Consider the following 21,730-nt stretch of genomic DNA (forward strand, 5'->3'; position numbering starts at 1 on the left):
TCAAACTATTCTGATTTAGATCCTAATAGTTCTGTTTAAAATGGTTTAGTGATTTTTTTATACAAAAATATAGAAATAAAAGAACTATACAATGGTTTAGTAGTGATTATTACTAGTGTAGAATCAAGTTATATTAATATGTGATACAATTAAATTCATAGTGTAAGGGATTGTTTCTTTAAATCAAAATTAATTCTTTCAATATTTTTCATCCATAATATTTAAATTTGAAATTTTGCTTTTAATATCGAGTTACGTATAACTTGATCTAACAAATGTTAGTACATGATATGCAAAAATCCATCTTTTATATAACCTTTCTCTTTAAAAAATAAACAAATTAATGAAGCTATTATATCATATCATACAATATGAAATAGAATGTAAATTTGGAGTTTAAAAAATCAATTTAAATAAATAAATTAACGAAACTATTATATCATATCATATAATATGAAATAGAATGTTATTTTGGAATTTTCAACTTTTTGTTTAAGTTGAATTGAAGTGTATAAACAAAAAGGTAAGAGTGTTGATTAAGTCTTAGTTCGATTGGTATGGATATTATTGTTAATGCAAGAGGAGGTGAGTTTAAGTATGCTAAAGCACATTATCCTCTTATTTATCTGTCACACTTCTTGAGCTCAATGCTACCACTACTGTAGCTTTTTTTAATACAGGCATCATTTTGTTGGACTTTTAAGGGTTTTTTTTAAAAAAGAAATATCGGTATTTTATACTTACATTAAAATTAAAATCAAGTGAGGTAAAGTTTTTATAATGATGGTTTTTCATTCACAAGTTTCAGACGCGAGACTTTACTTAACGATCATTGAATTCCATACCACAATCTAACAAGTATTAATAACTTAAATGGTTTATATTTTTGGTTTTTAGGCTATCAAGAAATTAAAAATGTTATATATATGAAAATAAATCTACGGTGTAAAATTAAAGGATTTTACATTTTTCTTGACCCTTAGATAAAAAATAAATGAAGGGTAAAAATGACTTCAATTTAAAAATATCACTTATTTTAGGGTAAAAAATGTGAATTTTTTTAATTTTGCACAACTAATGTAAGTGGAATATATATTAGTTTCAAATTAGATGTGATTTTATTGATTTTACTGATATATTTTATAAATTTTTAAAAGCGACTCTCATTCCTATTACAAGGTTAAAAAATGATAATTGAAATCGAATGGTATGATAGGTGGGATTTGTCATTTTTTAATTAAATTGGTATTATATGAACTCAGAGTCTAATTTCTAATCGGCTGATAAAGATTTTTGAGTTATATCCTCTATTGTTTGTTTTAAAAATGCATATTGTAGTAGTAAATATGAGAAAGTCTTCTTACTTTATTAAGTTTGTGTAAACCCACATTGCCTAGAGACGGAAAGCAAATAGCTGACATCTAGTATAAAATAGAAGCGCCCCCCAGGGAGATGAGCATGATCCTTCAGGCAGCAAACGGGATATGATGAGTGGTCATTACTCGCAAGCGTTGCGAGATGGGTGTCCGCCGCAAAGCCTGGTTACGACACTTGGGCACTCCCATTTTTACCATCTGATCCCTATGCGAAATAGATCCTAAATTGTTGTTAGGAGCTATGAGATCGCTGTCAGCGTCTAGGGTGGAGTTGGAGGAGCTGGAAACCATAAGAATCCTTAGAATGAGATATTAATTTCTTGGTTAAAAAAATATTTAAACCAAAATAAATAAATACGTTAAAAAATAATTGTTGATATGTGACTGTTTTTCAATAGCATTTTGAGATATCGATCAACAACAGGAAGCTGTTAGCTTGAGACATTATACCTCTTAAAACAAAACCTTACAGTATCGCTAATTCTTTTGTCTGAAATTCTGTATAAAGTTGGGAAAAAGCAAAAGCGAAGCTCAAAATTACCTGAAGGTCTCTTTCTGGTCACAATATGTCATTCAGTTCTAGCTCACTTGTTTGACAATCTTGCATAGTAGCTTTCCACTTATTTAAATTCCGTCTTATTTTGCTAAAGATTATTCTTCAGTTTATTGACAGTCTCTATTGCATTTTGTTTGCTGCAAGACTGTTCATATATTTATGTTTGTGTTATCCTACAGTTACAATGCTGTTTGTCATACATAAAATTATTGTAGGGTATGGTGAATAATGTCATGTCCTTGGTATCTCAGCCACATCTGTTCTGCAATTGCAGGGCACTCAAGCACGCGAGAAAAACGAATTGTTGCTTAAAGAGTTTGGTATCGACTACAATACATTGCCAGTCATGTTCCGGCTGGGTTCTTCCGTTTTCCAGGTTAAGGTTGCTTTCCCCCATTTGGAGCGTTATTCCAAATGCTTACTGCATACGTCATACTGAGTTATGTGGCTTTTGTGCAGACAGAGAACACCTCAATCTTAGAGAATGATGCTTCTTCTGTTAAGAAAAGGGAAGCTAAAATAATTACAGAACATTGTAGTATAATTGAGCAGAGCTTCTGGGAAGCACATCCAAGCTTCTTGGGTTAAAGTCTCTGAGACGTTCCATAGATTTTATGTAGACCTGTCAATTCGGAGGGTTGGGCCTATTTGGTCGGGTAAAATAGAGTTTTAAAATTTTTGGGTCATTTTCAGGTTCAAATCAATTTACTTGAACTTAAATGTTAGAATTATTTTATAAAATAGAATGAAAAATGAACTTATGCCGCAAAGGTTTCTTGTGCCATTCTTTCACTTCAGGCCTTTTGCCTCTCTTCTTTTATACTGAAATGTTAGGTCTTATAGTTGTTACCTTAACGGGACAATGCTCATCAGCATCTCAAGTCTTCTTCTCTGCAGGTTGCTTCCCTACTTTGCCACTGTTCCAGTCTGGATAGGCCTGTATCAAGCTCTTTCAACTGTGACTAATGAAGTAATAAAGTGGTTGACTTTGCATTGCATTCTGATTTCTGCATGATGTTGGGAAACTCTTTCACATGTTAAATAACTTTCATCACTGATTGATGCAATTTTTACTCAAAGGTTCTGTTGACAGAAGGTTTCTTTTGGATCCCTTCTTTGGGTGGACCAACTACAATTGCTGCTCGACAAAGCGGGTCTGGAATTTCTTGGCTTAATTCATTTGTGGTAATAAACTTACCCCCTAAACTTATAAGGTTAATAAATCTCTTTGTTATTTTTGTATATCCCAATGTTTTAAGATTACCTGGCCTTTTTCTTGTATCTTTTACTTGTCTGTGACAACTTTCCTTCTTTTTTCAAGATTGTACGGAGTTGTTAAAGAGACTTTCTGTTATTACTTATTTTAGCCTCTTTGGCATTGATATATTTATTAGCAGTTGTGAGAGGGGCGACTGCTATTTTTTGAAGATTGATAGTATTGGTTTAACCTTTATAATTACCCTCTTACTTTGTAGCATCTTCACCTTTGATGAGAAGGATTGAAAAAATGTAGCTGAAATTAAATTAAGAACAGCAAATTAGAGATTTCAGATGTAGCTTCTGTTAACCAGGCATGGAGACCATGTTGTCTTTGATTCATATATCTAATTTTGTTATCTAATATGAGGAGCAATGGTCGTGCAGAATAGCCACCGCCATTAGGTTGGCATGACACTGCGTCATACCTTGTTTTACCTGTGCTTCTTGTTGTCGGTCAATATGTTTCAGCAGAGCTGATGAAGCCGCCCCAGGTCAGAAGAACTCGTCTCATTACTTCCATTTCATTCCTATTTTGCATATTAATTTGTTAAGTAGTTTGAATCTTTCAAATTTTCTTTTGACAGACAGATGATCCAGCCCAAAAGAACACACTTGATTGGTTACTTTTCATTATCCGTTCTGTCAGGATTACCGATTTACTGGTTGGTCTCTTTTAGCAATTTTATTGAAACCTATAGATTTAGCAAATTGCACTTTGCTTCTAGTTTAGTTTCTGGTTGTGGTACTAATATATATACATGCAGTGGTTTTTAAATGGTCATAATTCTGAAGCACGAATGGAGCACTTCATATTCTTGTGCTATCATTAATTTATGATGCTGTATGTGCCAGCGGGACTAGAACTTCCAAACTTCATTTTTGTCTATTTTCTGCTGTTAATAATGCTCTTTAAGGTTGGATGTAGATATCCGATTGGAATTTGCATATATTAGCATAAAATACATAACTGAACTTGCATACGTGAGAATAATTGACCCAGCTTCAGAGCATTTGATTCCTTCTGGATCTTAATTTTGAGCACCCGCCCTAATATCTCCACATATAACTTTTATCTTCATTTGTTTGCATACTATGCTGCAAAATATGCATGAATCTCTGTTCTTTGTCTTCCCTGTTGAATGTAGTATAAACATGTTGCTTGTTCTAGCCTTCTAGATGAAATTGGTTACTTGAGCACTAGGTATTTTTCCCCCTTAGTCTAAGTAGTGGTACACCCAAACTTGCTGTTAAAATCTCAGCTTATCATTAAGTGGTATAGTTTGTTGTTTTTGAGGTGTACCAATTCTCAGGTGTACCCTTTGCTAGGTTTTAGTTTCCCTTGCAAGTTGAATTCTATGAAGTCATTTGTGATGATAGTACCACTTTTAACTGTCAAGTAAGGATCTTCTAAAATAGTCATTTAGGACAGTGAAAAAGAAGCAAATAATGACATTAAAAGCTAGTTATCTTTAGGCAGAGATGAAATTAATCTGCCTCTGCATGTTATGGCAGCATGATTACATGCACTAAGTTTTGATTTTATGGTATCTGTAGGTGGGTTCGACTGCTGCAAGATCCAATATTGTTTGAACCATGTAATGAAATCAAACAGTTCATGTGGTGCGTGAGTGCAAACATGGTATGCTATTAACATGGGGAAGGCTTAATTGGTAACATGAGGGGACATTAGCTAACAGACATGACTTCTTATATGCATAACTGAGTTTTACTGCAGATGACTGTTGTTAACTTTAAAACAGGACTGATGATCCTAGTATGTTACCGTTTGAAATTGTGCCAACTACTTTGACACCATTTTTTGGATTGAAAACGGGTCGACTTGGGTTTTGACGAAAACGAAAAAAACGAGATTCGCCACCAATCCTTTTTATGAGGTGTGATTGGATCACCTCGAAAAGTGGTTGTTTTTAATAAACAGTTTGATTTTATTAAAACAACAAGTTTGGTCTACAAAATTCAGAAAAACAGGTTCGGGAGTCGGTTACGTACGAGGAAGAATTAGCACCCTCGATACGCCCAAAATTGGTACCTAGTTGATTATTTAATGTCTTAGTGTCGAAGAGTGAAAACTTTGAATAATTTAAAATTACGATTCTTGTGTTAAAACGTTAAAAATTTTCAGGAAAAGAGGCATATTTCACATTATTCGAGAAGGAGTATCCAGTAAGTTAGGACACAATGTCTCGAATTCCCGATACGCGATTGAAAAATGTTTACTTAAAAAAATATTTAACTATCTTGGATTAAAAGAGGGATCACGACCAGTAAGTTAGGACACGATCCTTTTTTTAATTCTCGATATCGTTTAAAACTTGAGTTTGAAAAGATTCGTGTAATAAAGTTTAAAAGAATATTCAATTGTTTAAATCGAATGAAGAAATCGCAACCCAATACGTTAGGGCACAATTTCTCAAAATATTAAACATTGAATATTGCATTTATTTCGAAAAATCCTCGTCTCGAGAAAACGTGTCATATCCAATGCGTTAAGACACAACGTATTGAATTCTCGATAACAAGCTTCTTATCATTTTTTAAAAGAGTAATCTCGATTATTTAAGTTCAACGAAGAAAGTCGAAACCCAATGCGTTAGGGTTCGATTCTCTCGAAGATCTAAAATACCGAATATTACTTATTTTTAAATTTTCTTTTTTTGAAATCTAAATAAAAAATGGGTGTAATAGAATAATGATGATAATGTAAGTAAAATAATACAACCACAACTAAGATGAGCAACAAATAAAATACATAATAAACAAATCAAAGATACATAAAATAATAAATGAATAAAAAATCTAAAACATTTCATAAAAATAATGAACACTTCAATAAATGAATAAATAAATATCAAATAAAACAACGATAACAATACGAATTATAAAAATGAAATATTTATGTATGTGCATCTATATATTTATATATAAAATAAAATTTGAAATTAACAAGACATAGATAATAATAATATTAATAATAATAATAACAATAATAATAATAATAATAAAACTAAATAGTTAAATAATAAAAAAAGGGACTAAATCGAAAACAAAACAAAATCACAGGAAAAAATCAAAAATGAAATGAAGTAAAGGATTAATCCGTGACGCGCGTGAAAGGAGAGGGACCGAGGTGAAAAATATCCCAATCCACCAAAACGCAGTACTTCGAGGGACTTAAATGAAATCAAGATAAAATTTCGGGGCCAAATTAAAATAAAATAAACCTAACAAAAGGGACTAAATCAAAAAATGGGCGAAATGCGGAAAGATCCTCAGCGCAAATATCCCCTTCACCGCAGAGACACGCGGATCCTGAGGGCCATCGGGTCGGGTTTTCGGTTATTAGGCGAAACGGCGTCGTTTTGGACATAAAACTTAAGCCCAAAACGGCGCCGTATGGTGGCCTGCATTAATAGCAAAAATAAAGAGAAAAAAATGTTTTCATTCCATTTTAAAAAAAACCAGACAACTCACAGTTCTCTTCCCCCCTTTTCGTCAGACACCACCGCCGGCCACCAACGCCGGGGCTCCGCCGCGAGAGGTTGTCTTGACAAGAAAAGGGGGTTTTTAACCCCGTTCACAACCCCCTCTAAAGATCTACCCTTTCAGTCCCGAAAAGTCGAAAAAGGAGGGGTTTTTTCTACCCCTTTTCAGTCCGATTCCATCGCCGAAGGTGGTCTCTGGCGACGGGCTTTCGAGACCGGTAAGTGTCCCTTCTCTTTTTCTTTTTCGTTTTGTTTTTGTGTTAATAGAGTAAAACAATAACAAAGAAAATAAAATAAGAAAACAGAGAAAGATGCGCACGAACAGAAGAAAAAGAATACTAGAGTCAACCTTTTTGTTTTTTTTTCTTTTCATTCGCTGGTTCCTTGTAAGGAAAAAATACAAAGGTAAGGTTTTTTGCATTTATATCCTAATTACAATGCATTTTTGTAATTTTTCACTGCTCTCCTCTGCTAGTTGTCCCTTCTTTTCTTATTTGCAGGTGCTTGGTGGCAGGCTACAAAGGCAGAGGGTATGGGCGGATGGGACAAGGCGAACGGCACTAGTCAGATGATGCGACGGCGGCAGAAGACCTAGGTGGCTAAGGTTTTCTGTTTTTTTTCTTTTTCCTGAAAATGGGTTTTGATAACTGGGCTAGGGTGTTGGGTTTAATTTTGTTGGGTTGTATTTGGGTTTTAGGTTGGTTATTGGGTTATTTGGGTATTGGGTAGGTTTGGGTTTGTTGGGCCCCGGGTCAAAATGGGCCGTAGAACTACAGCTGGTGAATTAAAGCAAATTATTAATTTTACCCTGTTAATTTTCAAAAGCAATGACTAATTTCAAGATTGCAACAGGGTGATGAGTCTCTCGAAGAAGCATATTCTTTAAGTGCAAGCAAACAAGTTCCTAATATTTCTCAGCCAAGACGAAGCAAGAGATCTAAGCGGAAGCATGCTGTATAAGAAGATTTTACACTGAATTATTTTAGTTTATGGTGAGTCTTGTATATTTAAAGGAATTGTATTATTTTTAATATAGTGGCATTTTTTATGCTGGCCCATTCAAGATATATTGCAAAATCATGAAATACTCCACATCCTTGCTCCAAAAGGCCCATATTTTTCGAATGGTAATTGCTTGGTTGAGAAAATTTGATTAAACTGAGTAACTACTAACCTGACATTTTTATCTTGTGGCATGTTGAGCTAGCTGTTAAGCATGTCAAGCCTCATTCCTGGAAGGTTTTGTGATAGGGATCTGGTCTTGCAGTGCTAATAGTTACACCTTCATCGCTTCCTCTTATCTGATCTGAACCTCTGTAGCATGATTTTTCTTCTAATAATTGATTTCCTCACTCATGAAGATTTGTCAGCAGTTCTTTGTTTAAAATTGTTTCAGTCACCTGTGGAGCCACTTGTTGACATATTTACTTACAGTCACAGTCAAGGTTCGAAACAATCCCGCATTTCCTTTCATGTGTGAAAGATGAGTGTTTATTTCTGCAAACATTGGATAGTCTAACTTGCATTTGGGGTAGCTGCAATGACTAGAAGCATTATATTGTAGAATATTGAATCGAGATAGGATTACCTTCTGACTGAAGAAAACCGAACATACCATCACAAACAAAACTACCCTTTACTAGGTGAGAGAACCAGAACAAACTCGTGTAGAACGTTTAATACATAATAGAAGCATATACGAATACATCAATACTTGCTTTCTCACATGAACCTTCAAAGTAAAATTCATTTTTGTACAAGCACAAAAACCTACATAGAGACATCTGACTTCCACTCTGTTTTGTATCACCTTAGTGCTTAGATGGTGACCGGCGATTTTTGACTGGGTTGGGGCTGGATGGGGATTTATGAATCTTCTTCATTTCAACCTGTTTTTTCATGATTTTACAGTAGCAAGTAGTTGTTTAGTGAATGGATTTTGTTATACTAGCTACGATAGAAAGAGATTACATAGAGGTTACCCAGGTAGGTAATGCATTTCTAACACGTGACCTTGGCATTAGGCTTCTAGGTGTGCTGAACTTGAAGTGAACTGCTGGCACTATGGAAAAAAAAAACACAAATGCATTAGAAGTTAGAAGCTACAAGTAAAGCCTTTTTCATGTAGTTGTATGCGATGCATTGAATGCTAAAACGAAGAAGGGGGAGGGGGGGATAGGGGGTGAAGATTGCCTGAGTCAATAGCTCGAACACTGATATCGGATCCCTGGAGTTGATAATGTATAAGCAGGAGCCATGCTAGTAGAAGGTAGATCAGAACATGGTCTCTCATCTTATGTATAGGTAGTGACATATGCTGCATGCTTTGATTATCTTACAAGAATGAAGGAGCATTTTATTGATGCATTTTTTTGTAATCATAACCAAACTTGAAAATAGATTTAAGAATGTTTGTTAAAGGTGCTGGAGAATCATATGGCATTATGAACGAGTTTGACAAAATCTGTGTTTATGGTTATTGTGGATTTGACTTTCCTCTAAGTTATCATTTCTCATCTATCATTGCATCCATGATATAAATAGTTAGATGGTATTAATTTTTGTTGAGTGCTTAAAAGCTTGCTGTCGGCGCGGGTGTCGGGACCCGTTTTTTCTTTTTGGGGGTTACATCTGCCACATGTCATATTATGGTTGTGACATGTGGTGAACATAAAAAATTATTAATATCAATAATAAAAATAAAATTATAAAAACCAAAAAATGTAAAATTACAAAAAAATTAAAAATTATGGAAATATAAAAATTTAGAAAATTATAAAATTTATAAATTTATAAAAAATAGAAAAATAAAAATTATAGAAAACTATTAAAATCATAAAAATTAAAAATTATAAAAATCATAGAAAAGTTATAAAATAAAATTTTATAAAAAAATCATAAAAATCCCCTTAAAATAAAAATACAATTTTTTGAAAAACTAACAACATTAAAAAATACAGAAAAATAGAGAAGAAAATCTCTAAAAATCTTAAAAAATAAAATTTATAAGACATAAAAATTATAATTTAATCATCTCAATTGTCAAAAACAGTGACGACGTCTAAACGGCCCATAATTCTCTTCCACCGTGATGATTTTTTATAGTATTCTTCAACGATGAGGCAAACTTGATAAGCTTTAACCTAGATCTCATAATGCTTGTTTCCAACTTCTACTCTAACATTCACGATTTTATGTCTTTTTTTAACTTCTTATTGGTGCCATGGCATCCCAACAACTTGACCAGCTGGATGATAGAGCAACTGAAGGTGAAGCTAAAATGTGGTTGTGATTTAAGTACAATAAGCTGACCAGCTTGATGATAGAGCAACTGCGGTCGTTGGTTAAATTTTAATTTTTATACTTTTTTTATAAGTTTTTTTATATTTTTAATAATTTTATATCTTTTTTATAAGTTGTATTTTGTTATTTAAAAAAACTATATAATTTTATAAAAAAATTAGATTTCATTCTATATTTTTTAGAATTTTTAATATTTTTATAAGTGTTTATATTTTTATATTATTTTTATTTTTATAATTTTCTATATATTTTTATAATTTTCTAATATATTCTAAAATTTTAATTTTAATAATTTTATAATTTCTAATAGTTTTTTTAATTTTTCTATAATTTTTATCGATTTCAATAAAATTTTATTATTTTCACCTCTTTTTGTTAACCCCAAAAAGGAACTTGTTAACTTTAACGAATCTTTTTCTTTTTTTATATATTTTGATAATTTAAATATCCAATTGAACGCATAATAAAAAAACAATGGCTTAATTACTCTTTCTTTCTTCTTTTTTTTAAAAAAAAATTCAAGGACTCCTTGCTTTACTATTGCAAGTTATAATTGTAAAATTTTTATCCCGTTATTGTAGACCCAATTAAGTCTAAAATTATGTGGCTCAATTTAAAAGGGATAGGAGTTTTACTTTTAATAGAAGTTTATTCTTATTCATTCATTCGGTTATTTGATGGACATACTAGATTGAAAGTTGATCATTATAAATTGATCTTCCATCTACCTATAGAGTTCCACACACACACACGTGCACACAAATACACATAAAAATTATAGTTGTCATTACTTAGGGTTTATGTAATTAAGGGTAAAAGTAAAAAAGGTGAAATCAATTTATCGTGTGCTTGTGTTCCTCATCAAGCTTAATGGTCAACTCCAATTTTACATCAAGTATTTCTTGTAATTGTGAAATCATATTATTCTAAAGATCTTAAAATAATTTATTATGCAATTTTAAGGATTTTATTTGTAACACCCCTAACCCGTATCCATCGCCAGAATAGGGTTATAGAGCATTACCGGAGTTTACAAATTAATTTACAAACTTTTCATTTCATCAAGCATTCATATTTATAACCAATCAAAATCAAAACATTAATAAGTTAACGTTGGCCAATTTAACTTATACGTGCCATTATAACCAGAATCAAATCATCCAAAATTACCGATAGAACCAATTGATAGTGTGATATATCTCCGATAAGCTTCCAACCCAATCGAGCTTCCGGTAATCATTTCAATGCATCTAATAATTATACATATTACCAATAATAATTCAATTCCAATAATAAAACACATATTTATATAATATTCATCACTAAATAACATTCATTTTAATTTAAATTATATAGAATATAGTTCATATGAACTTACCAAAGTTAAATTGCGAAATACTAAAATTTAGGGACATTTTGGTAATTTTCTATTTTCCTCAATTTCCACCCAATCTTGATCTAAATTAATATTTCATTCAATTTATTAATTTAAATAATAAAAAATTCATTTCATGCAATTTGGTCACTTATTGACATTTTACAAATTTACCCTTAAAATTTTACTTTTATTCAATTTAGTCCCTAAACCTAAAACATGCAAATTAATCATTTTTAATGAAAACTCATGCTAGTTGAATAATCATATATTTTCCTCCTCCTCTCTTCCCCACATCCTTAATATATATAACATGCTTATATGTAACATTATCTATAATTTCACTATTTATTTATATGTTCATTCAAAGCAGTCCAATTGAGGCATAGTCACTAAATTATTTATATATTGAGCTACGGAACTCCGAATTAAGATCTGCTAAATTTTTATGAAACTAAACTCATATATCTTCTTACCATAAAATTTTAGAATTTATGGTTTAGCCAATAAGTGTAGTTTATTCTTTAAAGTCATCCCTGTTCTGCCGTCTGACAGGTTCGACCCTTCTTCACTAAAAATTAATTATCTCCTCATACGGGATTTGGATGATGTTACGTTTGTTTCTATTGAAAATAGACTCATTAAGGATTTAAACATATAAATTTAAGCTCCTAATTATTTTTCTAAAATTTTTGATGATTTTACAAAGTCATAACAGGGGAACCTGAATTCATTCTGACATTGTCTCATAAAATTTATTATATCTCATGATTTACAATTTCATTACTTACACCGTTTCTTCTATGAGAAACTAGACTCAATAAGCTTTAATCCAATCATTTTTTCCCATGCACCAAAGTGAGAAGAAGAGAGAAAGAAAGAAAATTTTGCTTTCTTTACAAATTGGTTCTTCCACCAAAAATTCACCATTTTCACCTAGAAATCAAAAGAATTTCCATATCCATAAAGAGAGAAAGATAACAAGGAGACTATGGGGCGCTATAATATCAAGTTAGATTCAAGAAAGAGAAGTTGGAGGAGAAAGAAAATCAAGTTAAAGGTTGAAACTAATAGGACAAGGTAAGAACATCAAGATTTCAATATATTTTTAAGTTTGATATTATTGAAAAAGCATAGAAATGATGTTATAGTAGAATTTTATTATATAAGGTCTTATGTTCTTGATATATTAGTGAAGGGAAATAAGTGAAAGTGATGAGAAATATTATAGAGAAAGGGAATAAGTAAGTTATAAACTTAGTCATCAACATCTTGCACTAAAACAGTTTTTGACAGCAGCAGTAGGTTAAGTTTGAAAAATCACCATAAATTGTGGAGATCGAATTAGAGGATGAAAAAAATAAATTCCGACGTTTGGGCACTCAATTTAATAAAAAGGACTAAATTGTAAAAAGTACAAAAGTTGAGTTCTACATGTTAAAAGTGTCCAATTGTTATGAAATTTTAAATTAGAGGTCCTTAAATGGAAATTAGACCATTGGTTAACTTGTTGGACAAAAATGGGCATGAGATAAGTGAAATAGGATATTTTTAAGTTGGGGGCATTTTGATTATTTAGTAATTAAAAGAATTAAAAAGACCAAAATAGCCAAAAATTTGTCCATCTTTAAGCCTTGGCCGAATTTCACAAGGAGGGGAGCCATAGTTAGGGTTTTCAAGCTTCCAAGCTCCATAGTAAGTGATTCTAAACCCCGTTTTTAATGTTCTTTACGTTTTTAGAGTCCCGGTAACTTGATTTAGCTTATTCTAGCAATAATTTAACCTAGGGTTTATATTTGGAAAAATTACCATAGGTGAAATGTGTTTATTTTGATGTTATATGGTATAATATGAAGCTTGAAATTATGTCTAACAACTTTTGCTAAGTGGTTTTAAGTGAAAACGAGTAAAACGACATAATCGGTAAAAATACCTAATGTCATAAGTAAGTGTTAGGGTGGGAATTCGACGTTGCCATAGAAGGGAAAAATGATCAGCATGTCATAATACATAATAATAAGGGATGAAGTTTAATTTACAAGCTTTGGGGCAAAAGTGTAAATATGCAAAAGTTTAGGGGCAAAATTGTAATTTTGTCAAAGTTTGAGTCAAGGAATGTTTTGATAAATGTGAGTATTAAATAAGTTAAATGTGTTATTATAGATCAAGAAAGAAGTGGAATCGACCTTGATCGGAGAAAAGAAAAGATTAAAGACTAAATTGTTAAATTTTTATATTGTTGCACCAAAGTAAGTTATGTGTAAATAATAACAATACATTTTTATAAATTGTGAATTATATTTGATATGTGAATTAATATTGAATGTGGAAGGAAAATTTTTCATGAATTATTCAAGTGATAAAGTGTTTAAAATAAAGTGTTAAGTGTAAATTCCCGGTTGAACTTAGGAATAGAAGTGGATACAAGTGACATGTCACTAGAGACCAGTGTTACAGTGAGTCCCGGGTGCTGGGTGATCTAGCATGTGTTGCAGACACTTGATAGCTTGTGTGAGCAGGCCCGTGGACATTTCCAGTGTTATTGATCAGTGGCAACTTCGGCTATATTTCAGTGGTAGCTACTGCTACATATCAGTGGTAGCTTCGGCTACATTTCAGTGGTAGCTATGGCTACGTATCAGTGGTAGCTCCGGCTACATATCAGTGTGGCACTTATGTGCTAATTCTCTACGTATCCGTGTCTATTCCGAGTGTTCAACAGGAAATTGACTAAGTGAAAATACATGAGATCATGTAATGATTAAGTGTAATTGAATGACAAATATATGTGTGGAATTGAATTGAATAGTGATCGAAAGTGAAAAAGTGAAATTATGAAATAGTAGAATTAGCAACAAAATAGTTTTGGACAGACACAGTTGTGTGACTTTGAAAAATCACCAAAAATGGTGGAAATCGAATTAGAGAGTGAATAAGATATGAAATGAAATCTTAATGAGTCAATTTTTACATAAAAGAAACAGAGCAAGCAAAAGACATATATTTTGAGATATTTTAAGTTTAGTGAGACAGGGTCAGAATGAGTTTGGAATCCCCTGTTCTGAATTTAGAAAATTGTTAAAAATTGTACAAAAATAATTACAGGATAAACTTTATATTTTTAGAACCCTGAATGAGTCTATTTTCAAGTGAAATAAACTTAAGTACCATCCTAATTCTATACAGTGAGATAATTAATTTTTAGTGAAGAGAGGTCAGAACTATCGAGCAGTGAAATAGGGGAACTTTAAAGAATAAACTGTACTTATTGGCTAAGCCAAAAATTTTGAAAATTTTATGGTAAGAAGATATGTGAATCTAGTTTCAGGGAAAATTAACGGATCTTAATTTGGAGCTCTGTAGCTCTGGATAAAAATAATTTAGTGACTCTGACTCGGATAGACAGCTTTGAATATACATGTGAGTGAATAGTAAAATTATAGAAAATATTATTTATAAGAGTGTTATGTAAATTAAGGATGTGGAATGGAGAGGAGGAAGAGGAAAAATAAAATATATGAATGATTTGTATATAAATTGGTCATATGCCGATTATATTTGATAAACGTTGAATCGAAATAACATAATGTTTCATTTCAATTAGTTATTATGAATTGAATTGTAAATTCATATGGATGAAACCAAACAATTATTTGTTAGTATTATGCATGACATAATGTATTATTCTATATATATATATATATATATATATATATATATATATATATATATTCATGGTTGAATTATGATTGTTGAGAAAGATAGATAAATTGGAAAGAAAGTTCAAATTGAGTAGAACGCAGGGTTGAGTACTTTCGTTCAGTGATAAAGACGAATTGACGGAAAATACCATGGATGGACCATGGCAATAAGTGATATGTAATTCCGTGTAAGACCATAGCTGGGCTATGGCATCGGTATATGTTATGTGATTACGTGTAAGACCATAGTTGGACTATGGCATCGAGAAAATAAAGTACTCAATTCCATAAGACGTTCACTAATTTGACAAAGTTGGTTAGTGTTACATGGACTAACACTCAAGTGATAGATTTATTGTGATTGTTGAAGTTGAATTCAATTAAGTGATTTCACTAATTGGATATTATATTGTATATGGCAAGATGTGTTAGTGAATTACATATTTATGAAATGATATTTGAAGTTTAGTAAGTGATATATGAAATTAATATGAAAAGATTTATGATTGTTATTAGTATTGTTTCTGACATAATGTGGATTCTTCGATGTTGAAATGATTTAAAGGATTTATTGAGCATATGAATGAGTATGAGACTCATACGAGTTAGTATAGATATGTACATGTGTCTTATAAGCTTTGAAATGATAAGACTTGTGAATTGTGAATTAATCAGTATGAAAATATATGGGATAGATTAGCGAATCTTTACAAGATATTGAATATTTAATATATTACAATGGTTTAATAGGAAAAATATGACGATACGAGAATATGAAATGATACGGATCAATTCAGGTACTCGCGAGAAGCAAGTAATAATTGATAAATTCATATGACGAGAAAGTGAAGGATTATAAGTTCATATATGGCTATGAAATGAACAAATGGTGATAGCTATAAGGCTTGGATCGAATGAGTATATATATATTGGGCCTTGTAAGCCCTAATTAGCGATTCGAAGATAATAGTTTGAAAGTTTTAATCTGTATGAAATTTTATAACTCAGTTTAATATGTTTATAAATGTATGTATTTTGGTAATGCCTCGTACCCTATTCCGGCATCGAATACGGGTAAGGGGTGTTACAATGTGACATCGCTAGATTCGGCCATAATATTTAGGCCGGGTTTGGGGTGTTACATTATTTGTATAATTTTTAAATCTAAAATTTTTTACATGTGGTATTAGAGCTTAAATTAAAAAATATATGATTTTTCGTTGAAATTTTCCATTGAAGTTATAGACGTTTTAATCGAATTAGGTCTTCAGTATAGACTTTTAAAATTGATTTCTCTTCGAATTATTATTTTACTTGTCTTATGAAAAACCAACTTACCTCTCAAAATAGCAAGCACATAACATATAAAATTAGCTAATAATGAGCTACGAATAATCTTCTCCTTTATTTTATTTTATTCCTTTTTCACATTTATTTGTTTGATGTTGGAAGCATTATGTTTTTATCTTCCATTATATCATTAACACGCATGGAATCATGTTAATATGTTTTCTTCTGATAAATGCAATTATGTTGTATTTTTTAAAATATAATTATATAGTAGTTTGGCGAATTAAGATTATTATATTAGTTGTTACATAGGAATTGAAAAGTAAGAGTACATCATATTCTAAGGGAAAAGAATGGTGTTATGGATTACATGGTTAAATATGCTGCAATAGGAAACTCATTGCTTCAATTATTTGAAGCTCCACTGGTTTCAATATAATAATTGTTGTCTGATAATTATAATGACTCTAGTTTAACTTAATATGAGTGGTTGATGCAACCATTTTATGTTGTGTTTTTAAAAAAAAAAAGAGAAAAGTATTCAAATGTAATATTTGTAATTATATTCCTAAAAGAAACATAATTATATTATTGCTAATGAAAAATAAAATTATGTAATAAATATATTTATAAAAATATAATATAAAAAGGAATTGAAGCTAAAAAACAAAATAAAGGTGTTAAAACGATTGTATTTAAAGTTTAAATTTCATCATGTGGGTAATTTTCTATTTTATATAAATGATTTAAAAATAAAAACAAAAACATCCGCCTTAATATTAATTTTCTAATTTTAAGTTTAAACCACAATAGTATTTTAGCTAATATCCCATTAATTAATTAATTAATTAATTAATGATAACAACTCATCTTACCTTAATATAGTATGGATAAAGCCAAAGTTAAAATCCGGCTGATGAGATCTGATTAGATTGAAGTTAAAGATTCTTAAGTAGTCGGAAAAAAAAGGGGAAAAGAGGATGAAAAAGCAATGTTTAGCCTAACTTAGCCCTTAAGCATCATGAAAGTCTGAAATCAGCTTTATTCTCTGGCGTCTGCCCATATTTTTGCAGGTCTTAATCCTCAGCCGCCACCTGCATGCAATGCGATCTTTATTAAATAAGTTAAAACGCCCAATTTATACACTCACTTCTTCTTCACGTTAAACTTGGGTCACATGAGTGGGCTTTAAAGCTATGGTGGGGAAATATTATTTTAATTTCTTTAAAGCATTTCATATTTTCTTAAACAAAATTAAATATAATAAAAAATAAATTATTAAAAGAAAACTTCTGAAGTTTATACTTCTTCTAATTGAATAACAAATTTGCATTTTTTTTATGTTTTCTATAAATTAATAATTCAATTAATTTTTAATATAAAATATTTTAAAAAGAGAGAAAGGGTATTTTAGTCCTTTTGATTTTTTACTTGTATATAATAACCTCAAAATTCCATGTCTTGTTCATGAGCTCAGACAATGGCTTCTTCTCCTTTGTTCTTTTGTGCTACTCTTTTCCTTTTATGCAGCTTTGCTAATGCTCAGCCACCTGCTCTTACTTTAACAATCGTTAACAACTGTCCTTTCACCATTTACCCAGCTATCCAACCCAACGCCGGCTACCCGGTCCTCGAACGCGGCGGCTTTGCCCTTCCAACACTGACCCACCGCTCCTTCCCCGCACCCACTGCCCACTGGTCCGGCCGCATCTGGGCTCGAACAGGCTGTACCTACGACAACGGCCTTTTCTCTTGTGCCACGGGAGACTGCGGCCACCGCATAGAGTGCAACGGGCTCGGCGGCGACTCCCCAGTGACGCTGGCGCAGTTCAGCTTCCACCACGGAGGCGAAAAGGACGTGTCTTCCTACGAGGTCAGCCTCGTGGACGGTTTCAACGTCCCCATGACGTTGACACCGCACGAGGGCAAAGGCGTTTGTCCCGTGGTCGGGTGCAGGGTCAATCTGCTGGAGACGTGTCCGGAGGTGTTGAAGCTGAGGTCGGAGCCGGGACAGGGTCCGGTGGTGGGTTGTAAGAGTGGGTGCGAAGCCTTTGGTACGGACGAGCTTTGTTGCAGGAACCATTACAATAGTCCTCAAACGTGTAAGCCTTCGGGTTATTCCCAGTTTTTCAAGCAGGCTTGCCCCGCGACGTTTACGTATGCCCATGACAGCCCTTCGCTCATGCACGACTGTTCTTCGCCACGTGAACTTAAGGTTATATTCTGCCATTAACTACAAAGCAAACAAAGATGAAGGAACCAAACTTACGTTAATTTCTAGTTATACACACATATAAATGTCGGGTGTTGTATGTTTGTACGTTGGTTTGAAGAATCACTGGTGTTGAACTGTAATAGTCAAGGTATGCTTAGGTTTGAGATGAAATACATGTAGCTTTGTTGGGTTTCTTCTTTTCTAATTTCGGTTCATTGTATTTGTGTCTTTTATAAGTAATACAGGCTCAAAAGATTAGCATGAATATATGATATTATAAAGGAAAAAAGTAAATAATGTTTAAATTTTAGTAAAAATATAAAAATATTTTATTGTAACTCTAGTGTGATATTTTCATATATAAAATTTAAGTTTAAATATTTTAAGTATTTTTTAAATTTCATTATAAATTTAAATATATAATGACATATATTTAAAATAAATTTCAATAAAAAAATATGTATACTCAATATAAATATTACATAGAATACATCACATTATAAAATAATTAAAATCGCATTTGATTCCAAATTTTTCTTCCTAACGTTTAACTTTAGCAAAACCACTTTTGAAAAAGCAATGAAAACAAAGTTAAATGACGTGAATTCGCGTGTAAAAGTATTAGGAAGCGGGTAGATTGTATTTTCACTATTCCACTAAAAAATTGATAAATTAGTCTTCATACTTTTTAAAATGTCAAATTAGCCCCTTCTGTTAATTTTATTTGTTAAATGATTATGTAAAACATTAATTTGAATGGCTAATTACTAATTTAGTCCATGAACTATAGTTAAAATATTATTTTAATTTTTTAAAATTCTTAACAATAATTCTATTTTTAAAATCTTAAAATAATTATAAATTATTAAAAATAATAATTATGTTAAAATATTTTTATAAATAAAAATATTCTAAAAATCTAAATATATATGTAAAAAGTATAAAAATTTTACAAAAAAATCTTTAAAAATTTTATTAAACTTTGAGTCGAAACCCAAAATTATTGTCTTTTACAAGACTTTCTTCCTTATTTTACAAAACCTACAAAAATAAAAATATTGCCCATGCTTGATTGAAGTCATAAATAAATAAAAACTTGATAGAAGCAACCAAAAAAAATCAACTACAAGTTTAGATTACTCACTTTCAAATTTCTCATGCTTTTGTTAATATTCAATTTCATTTTCATCGTCCATGCTTCCAACTAAAAGGTACATAAGGATTTTATTTATTGTAAATGTGTTGTTTTTTGGTTTGATTGTATTTCAATAATAATAAAACCATGATTTTATTGAAATGGTGCTTTTAGAATTGCACTGAAGTGTGTTTTCAACAAGTAAGATAGTGTCTCATTACATTAGATAGTTCTCATCAAATCAATAATCTTATTAAAAATAGAAATATTTACTCATAATAATATATATTATTTTTAGGTTTTTTATTTTTTAAAACTATTGTTAAGAATTTTTTAAATCAAAATTAATATTTTAACTATTATTTATGAACTAAATTAATCATTAACCATTTAAATTATCATTCCACGTTACCATTTAACAAATAAAATTTAAGGGTGGAATTGATTTGTACGTTTGAAAAGTATAATAATTAAATTTTTATTTATTTTTTCAAATGCAATCGCCCCCTAAATAGATGATTCCCATATACCACATACTGCTATCATATACAAAAAGAGGAAGAGGGTGTATATATGGTTGATTCTCGTTCAAAAGTAAAGATGAAACGCATTTTCAAAGTCTAGGCATGTTCCCTCTTTATTCTGTAAATTTAGGATGATAAGTATACATATAACTTTTTTTTTTTTTAAGTTAAACCATACAAATGGTCACTTATGTCGACGCTTCTATTTTGATTACTCAATTTTATAATTTTTAATTTAGGCACTAATATTTGAATCGATTCCTCTTTTATTTACTTTTGTTAAATTGATAATGAAAAGCTTTTTTTCAAACTATTGAAATAACACATTTAATTCTCAATAGTTGTAAATTCTATTAATTTGATCCTCAAACTTCTAACCAAAATTTTGAATTTTAAAATAGAGGCATTTGCAAAAAATAAAAAATAAAAAATTACATGTTAATCCATTCGCCACTCATTCCACCATCCCACACAATATTTTCACAACTATAAAAATATTTTCAACCCTACTGTATTTATTGATACACTTATCTTCTGAACACAGATTTAATTATCGTTTTTCTCTTAACATTTTGGCTATCGTTGTTCTCCTTGAATAAGACTTGATGTTTGATTTTAGTTTAACTTTGTTACTCTACCAAATTCTTCAAACAAATGTAGAAATACATAATTCCTAGAAATCAACATTTCGATTAGTGTTGGGAGAAGTAATGTTGTTAAAATGAAATGACCGGATTCGAAATTATAACCAAGCATCGCTTATTGCTTTTATATCCGATTCATAATTAGAAGATTTTTCTGAATCTTTTTCAATCGGAGTTAAAACGCTAGAAATTAGAAATGTTAAAGTAGGAATAGCACTTGATATTATTAGAAATGTCAAAAAAATATCATATTCGTAAAGTAGAAACATAGACGAACTCTTATGAATGTGAAAAATAGATCGAATTAGTCGCTCCGACCTGAAATTCATTGTCAAGTCATTCGTAGTGTTCATTCCTATTTTATTTACAAGAAATTTTTTTTTGTCAAAGTCATTTAAATTTTAAATTCTATTCTCATTAAATTTAGCTATAATTTTTAATATATTATCGATAAAATTGATAGAATATATAAATATTAAAAATTAAATGTATTATCATACGGATTAGAAAAAAAATTCTGTTATCAATTCAACTATGGGAACGAAGTCAAATACCAATACATCAACCCAACATAGTTGAGCGAAGATTTGTTGAGTTTACCAAAAAAAATCAAATTTCCAATATTTACTATTATACCAACTCTCTCTCTTGCGTGGCAACTCCCAATTCGTGGTAAAACGAATGTAGAAACAAATCGAACCGTACCTAATCCTAGCTCAACTTTGCACAATATTTAAGTCCACTATCGCCGAATTCACTCTATCTATAAAGTAAAACGGAGTGTCTGCTTATAAATTTTCTTTTACTTTTCCTATCTTGAAATCCCAGAGCTTTTTCTCAGCTCTCTC

At 31.0% G+C, this 21,730-nt stretch overlaps 2 protein-coding genes, 2 long non-coding RNA genes and 1 other non-coding gene across 11 annotated transcripts; 4 read left to right on the top strand and 1 right to left on the bottom strand.

Moving 5' to 3' along the window:
- Positions 1 to 1,443: 1,443 nt before the first annotated feature.
- On the top strand, positions 1,444 to 4,807 carry LOC105788853 (uncharacterized). Of its 3 annotated transcripts, XR_001132178.2 has the most exons (8): positions 1,444 to 1,923; positions 2,207 to 2,308; positions 2,392 to 2,588; positions 2,830 to 2,902; positions 3,013 to 3,117; positions 3,577 to 3,683; positions 3,777 to 3,854; positions 4,747 to 4,807. It is a non-coding gene; the product is annotated as an uncharacterized LOC105788853 (long non-coding RNA). The 3 variants fall into 3 exon arrangements; XR_008193735.1 differs by having other exon boundaries at positions 2,392 to 2,902; XR_008193736.1 differs by lacking the exon at positions 2,392 to 2,588.
- LOC128039505 (small nucleolar RNA Z279/snoR105/snoR108) lies at positions 1,480 to 1,582 on the top strand. Its single transcript, XR_008194006.1, has one exon. It is a non-coding gene; the product is annotated as a small nucleolar RNA Z279/snoR105/snoR108 (small nucleolar RNA).
- A 1,646-nt stretch (positions 4,808 to 6,453) lies between the features above and the next one.
- LOC128039246 (uncharacterized) lies at positions 6,454 to 9,190 on the top strand. 5 transcript variants are annotated; one of them, XR_008193741.1, is made up of 4 exons: positions 6,633 to 7,299; positions 7,548 to 7,687; positions 8,092 to 8,140; positions 8,720 to 9,190. It is a non-coding gene; the product is annotated as an uncharacterized LOC128039246 (long non-coding RNA). The 5 variants fall into 5 exon arrangements; XR_008193740.1 differs by lacking the exon at positions 8,092 to 8,140 and having other exon boundaries at positions 6,634 to 7,299; XR_008193739.1 differs by lacking the exons at positions 8,092 to 8,140; positions 8,720 to 9,190 and adding an exon at positions 7,903 to 8,067 and having other exon boundaries at positions 6,634 to 7,299.
- Positions 8,308 to 9,018, bottom strand: LOC105788850 (CLAVATA3/ESR (CLE)-related protein 46). Its single transcript, XM_012615917.2, has 3 exons — positions 8,889 to 9,018; positions 8,678 to 8,757; positions 8,308 to 8,584 (listed from the first exon to the last, which is right to left on the bottom strand). The coding sequence occupies exons 1-3, from the start codon at positions 9,016 to 9,018 to the stop codon at positions 8,507 to 8,509; spliced, it is 288 nt and encodes a 95-aa protein (XP_012471371.1). The 3' UTR covers positions 8,308 to 8,506.
- Positions 9,191 to 17,820: 8,630 nt separating the features above from the next.
- On the top strand, positions 17,821 to 18,844 carry LOC105788854 (osmotin-like protein). Its single transcript, XM_012615921.2, has one exon. The coding sequence runs from the start codon at positions 17,845 to 17,847 to the stop codon at positions 18,595 to 18,597; it is 753 nt and encodes a 250-aa protein (XP_012471375.1). The 5' UTR covers positions 17,821 to 17,844; the 3' UTR covers positions 18,598 to 18,844.
- The last annotated feature ends 2,886 nt before the right edge of the window (positions 18,845 to 21,730 follow it).

The sequence above is a fragment of the Gossypium raimondii genome, chromosome 2 (genome assembly GCF_025698545.1).
Source record: "Gossypium raimondii isolate GPD5lz chromosome 2, ASM2569854v1, whole genome shotgun sequence".
Lineage (NCBI taxonomy): Eukaryota > Viridiplantae > Streptophyta > Magnoliopsida > Malvales > Malvaceae > Gossypium > Gossypium raimondii.

What these genes read in the sequence shown, in the direction of transcription:
- LOC105788850 (XM_012615917.2), bottom strand. Translation starts at nt 9,018, where the DNA reads ATGCAGCATATGTCACTACCTATACATAAGATGAGAGACCATGTTCTG. An exon ending in TGTTCGAGCTATTGACTCAG is followed by an intron (nt 8,758 to 8,888) that starts GCAATCTTCACC and finishes TTTTTTCCATAG; the next exon opens with TGCCAGCAGTTCACTTCAAG. An exon ending in GAAATGCATTACCTACCTGG is followed by an intron (nt 8,585 to 8,677) that starts GTAACCTCTATG and finishes ATGAAAAAACAG; the next exon opens with GTTGAAATGAAGAAGATTCA.
- LOC105788854 (XM_012615921.2), top strand. Translation starts at nt 17,845, where the DNA reads ATGGCTTCTTCTCCTTTGTTCTTTTGTGCTACTCTTTTCCTTTTATGC.